Source organism: Aphelocoma coerulescens, chromosome 7, assembly GCF_041296385.1.
Source record: "Aphelocoma coerulescens isolate FSJ_1873_10779 chromosome 7, UR_Acoe_1.0, whole genome shotgun sequence".
NCBI classification, from domain to species: Eukaryota; Metazoa; Chordata; class Aves; order Passeriformes; family Corvidae; genus Aphelocoma; species Aphelocoma coerulescens.
In genome coordinates this window covers 12,767,270-12,787,295 of record NC_091021.1, presented here as the reverse complement: position 1 = coordinate 12,787,295, position 20,026 = coordinate 12,767,270, and the positions used below count along the sequence as shown (strand labels likewise).

Genomic DNA, 20,026 nt, shown 5'->3' with positions numbered 1-20,026 from the left:
TTACTTTGATTACTTCCTTTGTTTTCTTAGGCTTCTCTTTGTTAGGAATGTATCCAAAAGCCCTACCTCACAAACAGCAGCAGGTTAAATCACATTTGTCTGAGCTGATAGCTTTAAGTGCACAAAGCAAGAGGCAGATAAGCTGAAATAGCAGCATCAATCATTTTCCACGAAAAAGACTCCTGCATTTAGTTGTTATGACCAACTGCAAAGGAAGGCTGCATGCATCAATGAACCTCATTATAAAGCCAGAACTTAAGTTCAAAGATGTCAAAGTCAAAAACATTCACCATTACAATTCACACACTTTTCTTTATCATACAACCTTATGTTCACCTAGCAACCTCACCTTTCTCCTCTCCTTGATCTTCACACCATTAACATTATGATCAGGTCAAAGTTGCATTTTCTTAAGCATCCATGTCCTTTATCACTTTGAAGTTTAGCATCCTGGACCATCCTTTTGTCACAAAACCATGGCCATACTGATCCACTTTGCTGTTGGATTCTGTGATCTTGGAGCTGACAGATTCTATGGTCTCTGTAGTGCAATAAGAGTCAAGGGTCTCAAGGAGAAAATGCAATCCCAGCATTGTGATCCAGATTCTAAAGCTAAGGAATTAAAATGTGGAAGACCTTCAGAAACAATGAACAAAATGGGCCATTTGGGCAGAATCCAAATTACTCAAAACTTGAAACAGAAGAGAGAGGTGGTGTTCCACAGGGCAACTGAATGACCTGGAGTTGGCAGTGAGCCACATCAGTCAAACCAAAACAGCCTTCTGTCAGAACTACTATAAAATATGCTTAGTCTGAATGTCATAATACAATTAAAAAAGAATGGCAGTACTTTGAGAGCACCTGCATTTCCTTCCAAGACATTCTCCAATTTGAAAAATCCTCCCAGGCTTCACAGATGAGGGCGAGGAACTATGGTAAGGAACTGTGGCAGTCTCTGATTTTATCTATTTTCCATAGACAATGCTTTTTCTCTTGGTTCTTGTTTAACTTGGCTCACACACGTAACAACACTCTCTGTATTTTCTTCAGCTTAAAAACAAAACAAAAATCAAACATTGAAGTTCAAACTCCATTGACAATGCTTCAGCCCCAATAACTGTGCATTTAAAAGAAAAGTATTTCAGGAACTCAAGCTAATAGGTAAGGCACATAGGAAGTTTACTGCTTTTTAGCTTGTCAGCCAGTTGTGTCACCTACTGTGCTCTAAGCCATTGCAAGTTGACATGAACTTACTGGAATAAGGCCCCCCTCAAGTAACAATATTTAAACCAATTTATTAAAAAAAATGTTTGGAGATATAAAATCACTTTCACACAAAATGTCTTTCCTCTTTCCCATGGAAAAATAAAGCTGCCATCTTAATTCTTGTTTTTGTTATGAGGGGCTTTTTTTTTGAAGGGAAATGAAGAAATAGGGGTGCTATTGCTGAAAAAATTAGCTCTAAAGCATGCTGGTTTACAGAATGACTTACACTTCAGCCACAATTGGCCACTTCTTTTGAGTAAAACAGGATTTCTTTAAAAATTCACTTACAAGAAACATTTGATAGGTTCTCTGAAATTCTTTTACTCTGCAAAAAAAAGAATTTCTCAGGAGAGAAGTCAAATTCAATTATAAAATGGAAAGCAACCAGTTACACAAACTTTTGAGTACAAGTAGAAAATGCCTTAAATTTAACTTTGACAATATTGTCACAGCAAAAGAATCCATTGCTACCTTAACACATATAAATTTCAGTATATTTCCTCAACTACCCTTAATTTATACTAAATTCTGTAATATTCTGAAAATTAAAATCTAAGAATACATGAAGAAATAAAAAGGAATAAAGTTTTGCTGACCTGCAAAAGTCATTGGTACTTATTGAGATGATAATTATTGCTATGTCATTAGGAAGGTGTAGCTATGATCTTGAATATCTTTACCTACATGTTCCTGCAGAACTACTCAAGATCCATCTTTTTAGAAGTCACAGATGACATGAGAAAATAATATAGAAATAACAAAGCATTGCACACTAATGTTTCAGACTCTGGGTAGGTAAAAGACCATGTTGTGCTGATTTCTATGTGCTCCATATCTAATAGGTCTTCTTCGTCAAGAATTAACAACCAATCTGTGAGAATGCAAGCACCCATTCCCCATCAGTTCCCATGGCTGAGAACTCAAAGACTGTATTTATATTTGATAGCAATGGTTTTAAGGAGCCTTCCATTTTCACATAAAGCTATTTATGGTGTTTATTGTGTAGTTTTTAAAAACTGTTCTCAAACAGAAGTTTGAAATTCCCAGCAATTACATACAAATTTATCTGATCACTTCTAAAACATATTGATGACTACAGAATACTATTAAAACATTATTGAAAATTTGCAGAGATCTGCTGGGATTGTATAAACAAAGAAGTCTTCAAACCCCCCATATTTCTTTCCAAAGAGTCCTAACTAGATTCAATATCCATTATTTTCTATTCTGATTTCTCCCTAAAAAAATAATTTTGAAGATCATAATTACAGCTAAATACTAGGATTTCTGGCACAAATACTGTGTTTAACACAGGAGTTGGTATTTGGTCAAAGAAACTGACTAGCATCTTTTTTACAGCAAAAAATAAGTTTGGGGTTTTTTTGTGGGTTTTGTTAATTTATTTTGGTTTGTCATTTTTTTCCTTTGTTTTAACAGTAATAACTAATTAGAATTGTCTGAAAGAAGTCTGTGTTGGAGTTTCCCACTATCAACACATTCATCTCCTATCTTCAAGATACACAGAACAAAATCCACTGTATTTTCTATATTTACATATTATTGAGAAAACTGCAACTTACTAAGTGCTGGATGGCTGTCCACAATCTGTACTGGAATAGTCTGTACATCTCCTAAGAGAATCTGATGGACTCCTCCTTCCAGGCTTCTGGAGTCATCCACCCCTCCAGCTGGTACCAGCTGGCCCATGGCAACCAGACTCTGATCAGAGCCAGGCAGAGTCCCAAAAGCAGCAGCAGCAGCACTACGCTGCGTTAGGCCAGCACCTGCTTGCAGGCTGTGCCCCTGACTAAGTGCTAGAGAATGGCTGGTTATTGCACCCCCTAGGGAATCCAGGAAACTCGAAGGGCTGGGAGGGGAATGGTTATTTACAGCTATCAGGGCCGTTGATCCGTTTGTTGAGGTAAATGTTGACTGCAGCTGTAATCCCTGTGAAAGAGAAGGCAGAAGTACCAACATACCAGTATTTACAGCAGAAGCAGCTTGCATTTAACAGCATGTATTGTATTTATTGGAACTAGATAGCCTCTGACTTTCTACTTATTATCTCTTTTGAACACTCAATCCCAGCAACTCTAGGCTCAAAATATGCTTGAAAACAATTAGGACAACAAAATCCAGCAGCATTTAGAAGACTGCTGATGACCAGAAAGCTCTAATTTTGGATTGATATGCAGTTTCAGATCACTCCCCAGTACTGCCCCTTCCCACAAGAGATGGGTATTATAAGCTAAGCACACTGCTTTAAATAAACGGGTGTCAGGTCGAGCCAGGTTGTCCTCAAAAAGAGAGGGAAACAGCAAGTAGAACAGAATCTTATTACAGACTGTACCTCTAGCAAAAAGATCATGCATTTTATTGGGGTTCAGGAAATATGAAGGCAGCTTTTCAATGCAGTTAAGGAAGAAGGATAAGAGAGCCAGCTTTGAAGGGAGATGAGCTTTAGAAGAAGCTCTTTTAGCATGACATTCTTATCCCTCTCTCTTCAGCCCTTCAACCTGCAAGTTTACAGCTCTGGGCTAGGAGCAGTTTCAGGATTTTAAGGTATTTTCTTGAGAGGCTGGAGAAGGATTTAAAAGGAATAAACAAGACTGTCTCATCTCCCCACTGTTTTGCAGCATTTTCATTATAAAATGACTGGACTGTGTGGAAAATGAATAGGTACTTGGTTTGAGGTAGAAACCCACTACCTTTATCCTCTTGGTTTTTCCTTCACAAGGGACCCTAACTTCAAAGTGTCAAAAGATAGTAGTGGGATCCCCTGTACCACAGCTCTGTGCTAAATGTGACGTGCAAGAGCGACCAGACTAAGAGCTGACAGCTACCTCAAAGTCCGTATTACCCAGCTACTGTCTGGCATCAGGTGAGAGGGAACTTGCTGTTCTCAGCTCGCCTTCAGCACTTCCAGCACAGCATGTTTGATGCTCTGTAAATGACTTGACTGTACCTGAAGTTGTGCAAATATCTTGGGCTGAAGTGAAGAGAGTGAAGACAACAGCTGAGCTGTTTCTGGTATCAAGGACTCCCCACTCTGGTTGGATTCTGCTTTGGTGATGACTGACTCCCCTCCTGAGCTCCCTACAGTGTCAAAGTGAGGAAGCAGACAGTTATGACAAATCTCTTCTGTTTAATAAAAGCCTCCCCTGTGAACCAAACAAACTCCCTTCAATCTCAATACAGATATCCAGAAGACACATATATACATATATATATATGCTGTTCTCTTTGCAGAACTTGGATGCTAAAGAAAGAAGACTGGGTATGACAAAAAGACAATACTGAAGGAAGATTGTATGTATCTGTACAGACCAAAAACCAGAGGCACCAATAAATCTGTTCCTGAGAGCAAAGCAATTGCACCCTACACTGTGCTTTGAATTTGTAGTTGTAACATAAAAGCTGAAACATTTCTAGCAAAGCAGCAAATAATTTGACAGTATCTACACCTCAGTAAGGGCTTAATAACAGACAGGTATCGAAAGAAAGGATTGTCTTCCAAAATAAAAACCTACACAGGAAATTTTCTGTCTCACCACTCCCTTCCTATCTTTGTGAAATTAGCATAACTTCTATGCAATATCATCCAAAGTCCATTTATCTGGAGGTCTTTCAGCCTACAGATTACATCATATCCTCAAAATTCTTATTTAATGCAAGAATGATGGACTTCATTTCCCGAAGGTTTGTGAAAACTGAGATTCGCTTGTAGCAATTTCTGCAAGAAAACTTCTCATGAGATCATTCCATTTCCTGTCTGAGCCATCCAGAACACTTTGGTTAAGATTTATACAGACACAAGCAGACATTGCTCAGCTTCTTACTTCTCAGTTTCACTGTTATGGAGGTAAAAGAAGAACCTGTCCTGTGAATGCAGATTAGTCTAGTGAATGCAAAAAAATTGAGAACGCTCAATGGCAAACACTATCAGAAAATCATAGAGAAAGTTTCCAGCAGTCTGAGTGGAGGTAGATTTTTCAACATACATACTGATCTGCAGACTCTTAACAATTGTAACTGACCGGAAGATACATATAAATCTATAAATATTCTTGAACGGAAGTACTTCAAATATTTACACTCTTTTTAATTTTATACAGAGATCCCATACGCATATGTGAATGTTCACATGCAGGAAGAGATAGTAGTTCTCTCCCTAGGTTGTACTCTACAGCAACAAGCCTAGGAAAAAAGGTAATAGTTCAACTCCTCCTCTACCTACCACAAAGAAAGTTGTATCACAAGGAGATAGGGAGTTCTGCACAAACAAGTTCTGTTATTGCCTGATTTCTTAAATGTATAGTTGTCTCCATCTGGCACAAGTTGAAATGAAAAAAAAAAACGTAAACAAAGAGAAGTCTGAAAAGTTAATGCTGTTCTCCCTTGCTACCTCTTCACAAACATTAATGAGAGCTCATTTTTAGGAAGTCAGGCTTCTTTTTTGTAATACAATTATAAACATGTGTTGAAATGTCTACAAACACATACCCACACATATAAGGAGAGATGAGACATGCTGCAATTAGAGTTTCTGTTTATATTCACTGAGCTGGTTCACATGTGCAGAAAACTAAACAAATCCCATTCTTTTGCTTCCTGTAAAATTCAGTATGTCACTGTATGGATGTTTACACATTTGATAGGCTACTTTGTCTTAGAAAATTATCTGTGTAAAACAAAGAAAGCAAGCATTGGTCTCTTTCTGAATGTTCTCCAGCACTCCATTCATACCAAAAGTCACCCCTGCTGAGCTCCATCACTGTTGAAGCTGTTGAAGGCACAACTATTCTGTGTCTCTCCATAAAAACACAGTAATGGCAATATTAACACAGGCATGCAAGCTTACACACAGTAAGTCTGTTCACACTGCAAATTTCTTTCTTTCCTAAAAAACAAGACTTCCTTAAAAAAGAGGGACACTGTTCAAGCTGAGTCTAAACCTCTTGTTCTCTCACAGTTGTAAACACTGGAATTCCTCCCTAAAGCACCAAGCATACATAATGCTTTTCAGTTCAAATTAATCCATTGCAGCAGCAGCCAAAATAAGAGTTAAAAAATCCCAAACAAAACAGAGCCCAACCTTGGCCTTGTTTTAAACAGTAAATGCACTGGTGTATGAACTGTTTCACATAAATCAGGTTCACCAAGTCATTTAGGAGAACTCATGCAGTGAGCCAAACCTCTGGGGGTTTATATTTCCTGCTACAACAAATAAGAAATTGGCCCACGTCACTCCCTGACCTAAGGGGAAAAGGACACAAATGCATCAGCAGGACTTCTTCAGGCAAGAACCACAGGATAACTGTTGACACAAGTAAATCCTGAACATGACAACTGTGGCAGTGCCCCTTTGGTCCCTGTAGACTTCTCTGTCATCTGTCTAGAACAAAATGTACCCACCACCATGTATCAGTTAAATGCGGAAACCAGCTGGCTCTGCTACTGAGATTAAAAACACCTGCGAAGTCTGCAGCATCATCTGAATGTGTTCAAACAATTAGGCTCTTCCACCTCACTTCAATCATACCCCTGCTAAAAGCCACAGATAGAGTTCTGATGAGTTCGACATCAAACCTGTTAAACAAAGGATGGGGAAAGCATCTACAAACATGAAGAAAAGTTCTTTTGGTGTCACACTAGACAAAATGTCCTTGAAACAAGGGTGGGAAGGACAGAATAATCTAATTATTACCAGTCACCATAATCCAACGGAACATCTTAGCCTATGTGTAATTGTAACTATGTGGGTAGCAAGTAGATCTAGTTACAAACACCTGTATTTTGTCTTAGTACATGTTTTGAAGTTGAAGTAATAACAGTAGCAACCCACTTTCAACAAAGGAAAAACAGCGTAGTATCTTGAAAAAAAACAGTCCTTTGACTAAGAATGCATAAAAATAAGTTTATATAGAAATCTACCATATCTACATTCTAGTTTTGCCACAGACTGGGAAGAAGTTTAACTGTGGCTCAGCAATCACTGGGAAGAGATGATACTTGGGTGCCACATTAATAAAGAAGTTACATCACAAAGAACTGAAGAAACACATCTCTCAGCCCTGCTGACACTTAACACCCGTGTTTCTATTTCTATTCTAAGCATTAAGGAAAAATGGAAAGGAGTGCTCTCAATTCCAGCAACAGAAATATAATGTTTGTTGTTCAGGGCCTGATCCTAGCACTGGAACTCATCAAGCCAATGACTTTGTGAGAAGCAGGAGTCTCAATGTGCACTGAAGTCCCTTTCAGCAAGATATTTAAGCATATGTGTAGCATGAGACATGTGGGAACTCAAGTACCCAGCTGGATCCTGGGTGTTATGTCCCCTGACAGACATATCTGTTCAGTAGTAACTTAATTCTCTCTAAACAGGTGTTATTAGCACCCGCATCCAGGGTAAAATGTTCTTTCCAGATAACCATCCCATTAAAATCTTTGGTAGCTTGAAGATGCTAAATAAAAGGCAAATTTATAATTTTAATACTTCTGCCAACAGCATCATGACTACACACATTTTTTCCACACATGCAGTCAAATAGTTAAAAAAAAGTAAACCAACATAGTTATAGCAAAATAATCCTTCTTAAGTTCACCTGAGCAACAGGACACAACAGCAACCTCCCTGGAAGGAAAGTGACTTTCTGTGACATAGCTAACAAAACATATTTAGAGACAGACAGGTTATACATGCAGTCCTACCATCTGAAGGTGGTGAGGCAAACGCAACAGTCACTGTTTCTGTGAGGACATTCCCACTGTCTGTGGTCCATTGCAGCTGAAAGGAAAAATATCTCAGTTCTCAGAAAGGGTACAAGCTTGTCTACAGGAACACAGGCTCAATATAGGACTGATGGAAAAGTGTCTAAAACTACACTTTCTTATTTTCTTATAATTATGCATTTTTTGAGCTCTTGATTCACACACACAAAAAAAAAACTACTGTAAAAGATTTTTAAACATGCACTGTATCAGGAAGGTTAATCTGCTTTATCTGCTCATGACAGTTTAATGACTTTAAAATAGAAAATAGTCAAACTATTTGCTAACTAACAAGCACACTCACTCACCTGGGCTACAACAGTGCAGGGAGAGGGAAAAGACTGATGACACAGCATGATTTAACAGTGCTGTTTGTCAAAGCTGATTTTAAATCAGCAATTTCTGAACAGTCAGTCTCATAACTGAGAAAACTAGGATCACTGTGTACCCTTTATTACTCAATACATGGAAGAAAATTATGGAACAAGATTTAAGAATTACTGAGCATTTGGAAGACTCAACTCCAAGCTTACTTCACTTGCTATAAAGTGCATTTATTACTATTTACACATCCAAAATGTATTGTAAGTCCTAATTTAGACTGCACCTGAGACACAATTTGTCCCCATTTTTCCAGCTACTGAAAAGTAGTAGTAATTTCTTCAAACCACAGACAGTGACAAAGTAATGAATAAAATTTTATGCCACATGTCAATTTTTCTACACCAGTGGCTTCCAGTTCATGCAGTCATCAAGAAGTGCTAGTACTGTGTAATTTGTCAATCAACTAACAGCGATCTAATGCTGATGAGATAAATACCGAATAAGGTCAGAAGGTTTTATTCACATTCAAGCCAATCTTGCTCAGCCAGAGATTCCACTGAAAATATTGCTGCTGGAAATATAAAGTCACAGAGAATTCTGGATGAAATACAGCTAAGTGGTAAAAATTAAGATTTCCAGTATTTAACTCCAAAATCCAAAAGGATACACAAAGGCCAACATACCGTTGCTGGGATACTTTCTGAATTATACACCATCTCTCCATTCCTTAGGGACTTCTGCACTTCATGAATGTGGTTCTTGATGTCATTCACAGTGGGGAAGAAGGACAGGTTATGTCTTTCTGGCACTTCATCAGGCGTGAATAATTCTCTTTCCACATACTTTCTGTCATATGTTAAAAGACATTTATTACCATATTTAAATATATTCTGCTATTTCCCGCTGTTAAGAGACACTGCTACCTTCTCCCTCCCCTTGCTGCAATGACAAGACAAAAGCAAGCTAGATGATCTTCTGAGCCAGTTCCTTGTGCATCTGCTACAGAGTCTGGAATTTAAAAACTCCATTTATTCAAGTAACTTTATAGAGTACAGCAGCTCTTAGTGGCTAACTACAATGATATGGAGAGATATCAAAGGCTGGGAGAAACAGACTCATGACATCTGGGAAATAGATTCAGTAATGCATCAGCACTGCCCTTTAGCTGGAAACCAAATTAATCAAATGCAAGAGTAGATATAGTACTGACAGATATAGACTGAGAGCATTGCAGACAGTTCTGTACCTTAGCTGCTTCCTCACTGCGTAGACCTGCTCTATTCCCTGAGACACCAGTTCTCGGATCTTGTCTGCCACTTGAGGATGAAGTCGAGAAGGCAGAGTACTGTTCTCATCTCTAACAACTTCCTCCTCCTCCTCAGAAGACACAGAAAAATGGGAGGGCGAAGGAGGGAGGCAGGAAGTTTCCATTTCATGATATTGGTGGGCTTGCTGAGTAGGTAACTGTACATACCACCTAGCAAGAAGGAGAGAGTTTATACACACAGTTCTCAAACAAAGGCGAAAAATTAGTGTCTTGGGGCAACAGTCTGACAACTACCAACAACCTAGGCAGGGTGACTTAAGATTTTACAGCCCCTGAGACAGAAGATGTCTTTCAGAACTCAGGGCCCTCACACACCTTTCAATGCAAAATGAACTAGATCAAACTCCAAATTAATACAACTATTTCTATCAATTCCCTGCATGGAAACACCTGCTGAAGTTCCACAGCTTAGTGCTTAACACATTTACTGAATTAACACTTCAGTGCCACAGAAGTCTTACTGACACTGCGGATTTTTTTTACTCTTAATAAGTGACTAAGTGGAAAAAAAAAAAGAAGACCAAGTAAAATACTGCTCTTTTCTGCTTCATTTGTGAAAATAAAGAAAAAAGTGGAAGTTTCACCTGAGGACACCACCAGCATCTATCAAGTTCTTCTTCAGCATGTTGAATGCTTTCTCCTGCTCCATTCTTATGATTTTCTTGTCAATTTTAGGGTCAGTAGGAACCCTGTATTCCGGAAACTTTTGAACCTTTTTAATATAGATCCTTCCAAGGAGGAATAAAAAAATTTCTCCATCAGTATACTTTGGCCTTGGGAGGGGAAAGGCAAAAATCCCACTTCATATCAGACATTAATATGGAAATAGTTCAAGCAGAGCCATGTAGGGTGTGAGGAGTCTCTAAAAGAATGGTAAAATTCTTAAGGGTACATTAACAGATATGGATGCAGACAGACACACTTCTGTTCTGGTCTGGAAGCCACTCAGCCAGAGTGATTTTACTCCTCAGCAAAAGCCCTCATCCCCCAGTATAGTAAAAGCACAACACCAATTGTGAGCAGGCTGCAGTTCACCCAGCTATGCAGAATTGAGCACATACAGACCCAGCTGCAACTATTCATCAAACACACTCTTAGCTCAGTAAAAACTGAACAATCACCCAGGAGAATGCTCAAGGGTGAGGAAAAAAAACCAAAACATTAGTGTTGAAGGAGGAGAAAATCCCCTGTGAACAGGAAGAACTGTAACTCCTTCAGCACATAGGACACGTGCTAGACTAGGATGACTGACTGATAACAGTGCAATTAAAAGCCTGCAGAAAAAACAACAAATAAGATGACAAAGTTTTAGGAGCAGAAATAGTCACTAAAGGACACCACAATAACTCATGAATGCTCAGGTAGAAATGAATCCCATTTGTATTTCATTAGTGATGTACTGCTACTTTGCATCCAGGCAACCTACCAAATTTCAGCCTGATTCAGTCAAATGGGACAGCATTTCCTCCTTACCTCTAAATAAGTATCAACCTCAAGTTATCAAGGAGATAAAGCTAAGAGAGCTACAGTATCAGCTACCACCCCAAACCAGTGCTCTGTCACGGCTCACAGAAAGAATGCTTTATAGATAATTCTCACCTTGCTGGACAAGTGGCTTTGTACAGCTGGCCAGAGGTGCTTTCCTGCTCACCAGCTTTTTTGGGCTGAAATCCTTTCCTCCTTGGCCCATATTGGCACTCCATTACAATGGCTCTGCTTCCTGGAAACAGGAAGTAATACACTCTGTTCAAGCAATCACTGAATTCATTACAGTGAAATACTAACCACAGAAGAGATGAGGGTTCTGAAGCAGTTACTTCTGTTTGCCATCGGACTCTTCAGAAGGCAGAACCCTAGTAATACAGTGCAAATGCTTCCCTCCCAGCATGTAAGAACACATAGCACTTTAAACCATTTCTCAACCTTATTACACCTCACAGAACTTCTGCAACGTATGTGAAGGCAAAATACTGGACTTTGCCTTGGTGAGCACCAATACTTTACAAGATGCTAAGTCTTGCAAGTTACCAAAAGAAGACAATACTGGTAATAAACACAACAAGCAGAACCCCCAAAACAACGGAGAAAACCCCCAGCTGAAATCAAAGGTGTGATGGTTTTGGTTGGGATAGAATTAACTTTCTTCACAGTAGCCAATGTGAGGCTGTGTTTTGGATTTGTGCTGGAAACTGCTGATAACACAGGGATGTTTAGTTACGGCAGAGCAGGGCTTACACAGGGTCAAGGTCTTTTCTGCCTCTCATCCCACCCCAACAAGGAGGAGGCTGAGGGACACAAGAAACTGGGAGGGGACACAGCTGGGACAGCTGACCCAAAATGACCAAAGTCATATTCCATACCATATGGCATCATGTGCAGCATATAGAGCCAAGAGAGGCAGGAAGAAGAGGGGGACATTCAAAGTTAAGAGTGTTTGTCTTCCCAAGTAACCATTACAAATGATGGTGTCCTGCTGTCCTGGGAATGGGAAGTTGTGAGTGAATCCTGATTTTGATTTACTTGTGTATGTGGATTTTCCTTTACCTTTTAAATAGTCCCTATCTCAACCCATGAGTTTTCTCATGTTTACCCTTCCAATTCTCTCCCCCATCCCACTGGAGGAATAAGTGAGCAGCTCTGTGGTAATTTCCAGCTGGGGTCAAACCACAAGATAAGGTCAGCAGCCATTTCCAGCCTCCTGGCTTACATCAACACTTCAGACCATGCTGTCCCATAAAAGCTCAGCCTTGCAGTTAAGAAGTCATAACTGCTAAATAACACAGTTTTAGCAGAGCACACCCAGGCAAAGCCAGACAGGCTTAAATAAATACTGTTTTACTCTGAACTCGAATTAAGTGACTTCTTCCAGTCAGACCTCTAACAAAAGGGATTGACAAGCAAAGCATTGAAGTGGTCAAGAGAGGAACATCTTCCAAATTTCTTCCACATCACATTTAGTTATCTTTTATTTATAGTTCGCGTACTCCAGCATGCAGGCAAGGAGCTGCCTATGCCACAAGTGATAAATCCGAAAACTTTTGAAGTCTTATAACAGCAACATAATGTGTTTCCATAAGATACCAAATGATCTAGAGGAAACTAAAGATGTCTGATATGCATGTTCAGGAAAAGAAAGGGTATGTTGCTTTGATTTTATTCTTAGTTTTCTTTTATCTCACAGTTTATGGCTGAAGCTTTAAAACTGGTGCTAACATTTCCCTTTTTCAGTAACTTCCAGGAAAAAAAAAGAAAAAATCCCAAACATAACCTACATTCCTGTCACTCATTTTCTCTATGCAGCAATTAAAGCCCGTTCACTTTATATCCAAATTAAACTTAGTAATTTCACATATGCACTGCATGAGCTAAATATATCATTACCAAGCTGTGAAGTTTGCACGTACATTTCAAAAAAAAACCAAACACCAAAAGTCTCTCTGCTGAGGTCTGTTGATGTTTCTCTTGTCTGTTTGGCTTTTTGAATTTATTTATTACTTTAAAGGTTGCAATTTGAATAGTTTATTGACTCCAGTGGAACAAACTCTTCCAAAGGTATTCAAGTTTAATCAAACAAGCTCTTATCCTTGTGAGAACTTTCATGTCCTAATAGAGCAGATGGGACCTCCGCCTAAAGACCTCATCACAAGAACCCCCATCAAATGGTACTTAGCTAATTTCTAAAGGATAAAAGGAAATAATAACAACAAAACATAAAAAACAAAACAAACTCCTTCAGACTCTCACAGCAGTGTCCCAGCTGCTCCTTTTATGTTTGTGTCTTGACCTTATCAAAACTAAGGAACAACATGAAGCTGCTTCTTTATGGCCAGTTAGGAGCTGATGTTGAAATTTTGAAAGTAGTTATTAAAATAAAAGTTAGTTACCTGCATTGACAAAGGGGATCCCATCATATGGGACATACTGAGATTTCCACATCAACCGTGTGGCGGGTTTGGCTGGGCTTGGAGACTGGCGCGTCCCCCACACACTTTGTGTTTGCTGCTTGTGTAGCGTGAGAACGCTCTCTAACTCTGTCTCGCTCACACAATAGCCGCGGTACGAGTCCCCAATTCTCTGCATAGAAAGGATGGGAAATAATAGGATTATTCACCCACCTGACTGCTGAACATTACACAAAAAAACAAAAGCAGTCAGGGACTCCGGCAGGTGAGAACATAGGCCCAGATTTTTGCATTCCATGATTTTTGTCCCCACAGTAGTATCCTCATAAAGAGATTTACTACAGGATCTAACACAAGAGCAGTCCCCACTGAGGTCACGAGTTTGTCAGCCATCCAAGACCCTAAGAACACAAGGAACCCCTGAAAAGGTTACAGTCACACACACTACAACTCTGATTTCCAGAGGACAACTTCACTCCTGAGGTTTACCCCCAACACACACTTCAGTGGCAGTCACTGACTAGACAAATTAGTATTAGGTGAAGTTTTTCACTTGATTGCCATAGAGAATCTCTGAATCACTGATAATTGTCTCTGCATCTACTGCAACACACGCACACTGCACCGAGCTGGAGCAGAATGCACCTGCCCATAGCACCAGTAACTGTCTCACCTACTTAGTGCACTAACTTTAAACTGAATGTCTCACACAGCACCCCTCCCAACCTTTGAGGCACTCTTGATTCTCAACATTACACAACATAATATACCAGATTTGCAATGTGCAAACTGATGATGATGTCAATGAACTCTGCTAATGTCTGGGCAACTCCACAAAAACTGCATCTAACTTGACTCAAAGTAGTTACCCAGCTACTCAGTGCCATCACAGTTGGTTCAGTGCTGGTCCAACAGGGCCAGCCAGCAAGCAACAAAATTACTGGGACAGAGAAGAACTTTCCATCCAAACCCAGAATTCCATGCTTGCTTCTGTTCATATGCAGCTCAGGGTCAGGCTGTAACCAGCTGTAACAGCCACAGTAGTTTGCCAGCTCAGTCTTACAGTGTATCTGTGGGATAAACACATGGTGAATGAGTACTAAGGTCTGATAGATTTATTTCGCCACCTTCAGTGAAAGAACAGCCAGATGTTTAACTAATACTGACAGCAAAAGGAGCAATGGTGTCTCTCCAAGATTATCACACAGATACCTTAGTGACAACTGCTTAAAACCAGCCTCATACCTGTCTAAGAAAAACAGAAGGTCTGTGGTTAGCAAGACCTAAAGTCAACGAAGAACCAGTGAAGATCTTGTGAATGAACTGGGCCAGCACAGTGCTGCTGATAGTGCAAGGCCAGACACAGAGGGTTGTGTGTGCACCAGGTGTGAGTCACTGAGACATGAGCTGCTCACACCTCAGAGCTTACTGCTCTGCGGGCACTGCTGCAGCAGCTAACTAAGTCAGCACAGGCTCCACTCACGGCTGTGGGGAGCAAGAGACATTGGCAACTGTTTAGCCAGAACTTATAAATAACACTTCTGTCCAAAACTTGATCTGAAAAATTCAGAAGCAAAGCAGCCTGAGAAGTACCAGAACTTTGTTCTTTCCAGAAACCTGGGACACTGCCTTTCAGAAGAGGGATTACAGCACCACTGTACATAATAAGTACTGCACAACCCAGATGTGATTTTTTTCCCATATCTTATACCTGTCACTATAAATAGGTCATTGACCTTATTCTAGAGAGATGAGAAGACTGATAAAACTGTTGTGCCAGAAAAGCAGCAAAAGTTAAGGCACTCTCTCCTATTCTGGCTTTACTTTTGCACAAGTTAGATCATTTTCCCTAAATTGGTGGGAGAGGAGGAGGAGGAGAAGAAAACCATAAAGCATGTAAGATTCCTGCTTTCTACAAGCAGGGAAAAAACGGACAAACGAGACTATCTTCTTCAGACAAATAAATTAACCTTATTTTGTATAGTTAATTAATGCAGTTTTCAACAACATTTTATTTCAGTATGCTGACACATGCAGGAAATACGTTCTGATCGGACCACTGAAAACTAAATAGGTTGAAATTAACTCTGTAACAATGTAATTACCTTGAAGTAATTGCATTCTCTCCAGCCCTTTAACTCCAAGGTTCAAGCCAAAAAACAGCAGCAATTCCTTCTCTCTCTCTCTCCTGGCCTTGCCTCAACAAAGGTACATACAAGCTTACCCTAAAGTACACACACCAAGACTGCAGTTTTCCTCAAGGAAACTAACAGCAGCAGGGTAGCAGAGGCATTTTGCAGCCCAGACACAGCAAGTGTAAGCTGAACATTTCAAGGCAGTAGGGAATTGACACCAAACACAGAGCTTGGTGGTAATTTGGATGACTGCAGCTTTTACTGCTGTTTGCCCACAGTACTAACTGCCAAAGGAGTCACTGCCCTTTGGAGTGCAGCAGCTTCACCTGCTGACATCTTGTGTGAGTCACAGAGACCTCAACACTGTTTTAAGTTTGTTTCAGTTCCGGCAGACAACTGAAAGAGTAGAGTTGTGAGCTGATGTATTCACCGGCATCTCTCCAAACTGGATCTCCAAATTCAGTAGGACCCTTCAATTCTGTTACTAGTAACAAAACATTTTGACACCTGAAAGATAAACAACACCTCAAAATCCCAGTATCTCCAGTCTGTGCCCCAAAAAATGCAGATACATCCCAGCTCGCTCCGGTGGATCAGGGAGTAATTAGCGCATACAAGCAACAGTTCTGCTGAGCAGCAGAGGGAGATGTTTGTGTCCTCAGAACACATTCAAACAGACATTACTTCTATTTCCTTTTCTTTGAAAATAAGATCTTTTCTGTAAAGGCTGCTGTGAATTTTAAAGCACAGCAGGTGAAATTTCTTGTAATAGATAGACAAAGTAGACCATAAGTCCTCCAATAATACAATACCAATAATAAATGATTCAGATAAGCCACACTGATGTTAAGACAGGAAAGAATATACCACATAGTGCTAAAAACACTATGAACTTTATCAACTAACTGGCCAACTGAATTAAGAAATTGGTTCTATAAAAATGGTGTTTCCACCATGGAAAAATTCATGCTATTAATTTTCTGACCTCTTAACACTTATGTGGACATAAGAGTGGACAGTACCATTTGTATTAAATAAATGGCAAAACACGAGGAATAGATGAATACATTTATTTTAAAAATTGCTTCTAAGTAGATTGAAAGAAATTCAATTTCTAGGTCCCTCAAACTGCAACTTCTAGTTATCAATGGCCAAGCCAATAGGAAAAAAAAAAAGAAGTGGTAGAAATATCAAAAGAGGTTAAGCAGCTAGAGAGTATGAGCTTTCCTTCTAAAAAGTATTAAGAGAAAGTAAAATAAACATCTATCAGGAAGAGTCTGGTAGTAGGAGGAAGGGGTAGTTGATCTCTCAAGAAACTTCCCATCTCCCCTGCCTTCCTGCTAAGTGACTTATGATGCATTCTAGCTGCTGATAGTATCCTAGTCATCTGGACAGCTCTGCAGACACCTAACAATATGCAAATAGAGGAAGAGTTCTGTTTAGGTCAAAAGCCATCACAGAGAATAAAGACAGAGCATTTTTTAACAAAAGAGAAAACAAACACACGTAACCTAACCTGTTGGGACAAAAAAAAAAAAAAAATCAGCAAGAATACCTAAAATAGGAATCCTTAGTAGAATATTGATATTAGGGTGCATTAAGTCTCAGACTTGACACTGGCCAGTCATATGGATTTTGATTTCTATGGGATAACACAAACCAATATGAACAGTTGCAGAAGTCAGCAAAGTCTGCACTGCAGTTCGAGAGCAAACTCTAACATGGCGCACAATGGCTCTTCCCAGCACTACAAGGTATCAGGTTTTCAGCAGCACTTTTTTAACTTCAGGAGCTGGTAATGGTCAGTTATTCTAAAATTCTCAAATTAGATAGGGATTTCACAGCATTTTATGTATTTAACTGTGCTAGCAGTCCCAGTGCTATATACCAGGAAGCTTGAACACTTCTACAGCTATGACTTATTCCTTTCCCAGAATAGGATCATTATCTTAGAGCTAGATGATAAAACACCAAGTTAGAATTCCTTGTGGCCCACCTCACAGCTCCTGAGACGGCGCGCCCATGCAGGTGTGTTTAGTGGCAATGGCTGAAGAGGGATGGGAAAAGGATTTTCCACTACCCTGAAAAAAAACCAAAAAAAAATAGAAGTCTATACAGACATTCAGAAAAGCTACAATTTAGACTGAACTACAGGTAACATCAAATCAGTGTATTAAGTATAACCCTAGAGCGTATGATCAAACTATGGATATTTTATCAATATGCCTTTAAAACCTGTGGTTCATTTTCTTCATATTCTATTTCATTGTTAAAATAATTTACAGTGAATCAAAGTATTAAAAAACCCACTGTTTTCTACATTCAACTTCTCCAAACATTCAGTACTCTTAGTACTGTTACCTGACAAAAGTAGACAAAACATGGTGAAATAGACCAGCTGATTGTCTTGATAATTTTCTTACGCAAAGTGATGGTAAAATGCTGAAGATTAAAACCAGTATCGAACACTTGTTGCATGCACATTTTAATTTACTTTAAATTACTGAAAAACAGTTCCAGTAACTATTTTAAGTACATACCTAGTTTCTCCATTCCCTTAATTCTGGGGCAGAAACAATGATAACTCAGTTTATTACTCCAAAACAAGTGTATCGCCTCCTGTCTACACAAATATATCTCATTTCCAAGATTATTTTTCTGACATGCACAGACTGTGTTCACACATCCATTCACAAACTTCTCTTTTTGTTTTACATGTTTCTTGAATATATATAATTTCTGTTTTAGTGAGATTACTCTGATATTTTCTACTACTTGATTTCTAAAGAGCATAAACCAATGCAAAGCCAGCTTGCAGTCTACAGAGCAAATGCCTTCTTTGGGAGTTTTTTGTTGTTGTTGTCACTTTTCATTGCTGCTGTTGCTTCATTTGGTTGGGTTGAGGTTGTGAGGATTTTTTGAAGTAAAAACGAACTCCAGAGTATTCAGGAATTAAAACAGTAGGCAATATTTAGCATGGGGAGAGATTTGGGTGGATATCAAGTGAAGAGTACCTAACAACTAACTAACTTTGGAAACTTAGCGGATCAATATAAGTGCTTCACTAACACACACCATTAGCAGCAACTTTCTCATATTTTATCAGAGGACACTGAAGAAGTTATCCAGAGAACAAAGATTAGGCTCTCACAGTTAATGACAGCTATTGAAAACTCCATCTAAAAAATTCATCTCTACAAGTAACTGTTCTTGTGGAAGCATGGTTTGTATAGGTTTTAGTACATTCATCCAAGAAACTCTACTTCCTCAAACATCAACTTTCCCTGCAGTTCCTTCACTCGGTCACTTTCAACTCCTGGCAGGCAGTAACAGTATCTGTTTAAAGTCATTTCAGTAATTGGCACTGATTTACTTTAAATGCCCACCTACTGCTGAGGTCAGAATATATCTCTGGAATACAGGTACTTGAACTGCTTTCCCTATTGCTCCGGCACACACAAAAGCTGCCTGGAAACACAGTTAGCTACACATCACTCACTAACACTGTGGGTTCATAACCTCTGTTCCATGGTAATTTTGTGATAACCACTGCAAAAACAAACTGCAAGAAAAAAAGGCAGTGCTAGCATTGGATCAAAGTGATTGTTCATCCTTTTAACCCCTGACCTACCTGGTAGTTGTTTTTTTCGATACAGTGAGAGATGCCTGTGGATGTAGAATGTAACTGCTTGCACTGTCTGCTATAGAAGCCACCACCACAGTCTGCAGATTCCCATCACCACACTTCTCTTCCGAAATATCTTTATAAAAATAAAGCAGCTTCTTGGTTAATAACTGAACGTAGAATGGGGAAAAACAAGCTATGCTTAAACTTTGTGTGCTGTCAAAGCAAGCCTTTTGAATAGGAAATAAGTTTTATAGGTGATAAAGTAATCTAATCGTTGTGAATCAGTGCTCGAACTCCTGGCACAAATATGAAGATACACTTCATAAGGTTGCTTATATTTAAGGACTCTGATAGCTGTGCTACTGCTTATGAATTCTTCCACAACAAAGCAAATAATCAGAACAACTTGCAAATTACTCTGCTTCCAGGAATCCACATAGGATTGCCCAAGTATTTTGTTCAGCTGCAAGTCACATACTGGTTGCTTTTAAAATAAGAAAAAATGAGGTAATGATACGGCTTTGTACTTAGAAAAGAACACTTAAACAAGAAAAACAGGCCTCTTGTAATTGAATCTGACATGCTGTTAGAACAAATGTTTTAGCCTTTCTTGGTAATAGGGAGCAATCCACAAGCCAAAAATTGCTCCTAAATTGAAGGCTGTGTGTAC

The 20,026-nt window shown here is 39.2% G+C and overlaps 1 protein-coding gene across 17 annotated transcripts in view; it reads right to left on the bottom strand.

Annotated features, from left to right (window-relative positions):
* Window positions 1-20,026, bottom strand: part of CARF (calcium responsive transcription factor) — a 35,351-nt gene that overhangs the window by 10,738 nt on the left and 4,587 nt on the right. For 6 of the 17 annotated variants that reach the window (XM_069022184.1, XM_069022182.1, XM_069022180.1 and 3 more), the window contains exons 4-14: window positions 19,360-19,489; window positions 17,725-17,809; window positions 13,576-13,765; window positions 11,291-11,411; window positions 10,276-10,419; window positions 9,611-9,841; window positions 9,048-9,210; window positions 7,981-8,056; window positions 4,232-4,362; window positions 2,847-3,213; window positions 350-1,050 (exon numbers count right to left, since the gene is read on the bottom strand). In XM_069022184.1, the coding sequence (XP_068878285.1) occupies window positions 962-1,050; window positions 2,847-3,213; window positions 4,232-4,362; window positions 7,981-8,056; window positions 9,048-9,210; window positions 9,611-9,841; window positions 10,276-10,419; window positions 11,291-11,411; window positions 13,576-13,765; window positions 17,725-17,809; window positions 19,360-19,489 (1,727 nt within the window). In that variant the 3' untranslated portion in view covers window positions 350-961. Of the gene's footprint in view, window positions 1-349; window positions 3,214-4,231; window positions 4,363-7,980; window positions 8,057-9,047; window positions 9,211-9,610; window positions 9,842-10,275; window positions 10,420-11,290; window positions 11,412-13,575; window positions 13,766-14,462; window positions 15,101-17,724; window positions 17,810-19,359; window positions 19,490-20,026 lie in introns of those variants that run through there. The other 11 variants (XM_069022191.1, XM_069022192.1, XM_069022187.1 and 8 more) reach the window with 10 other exon arrangements.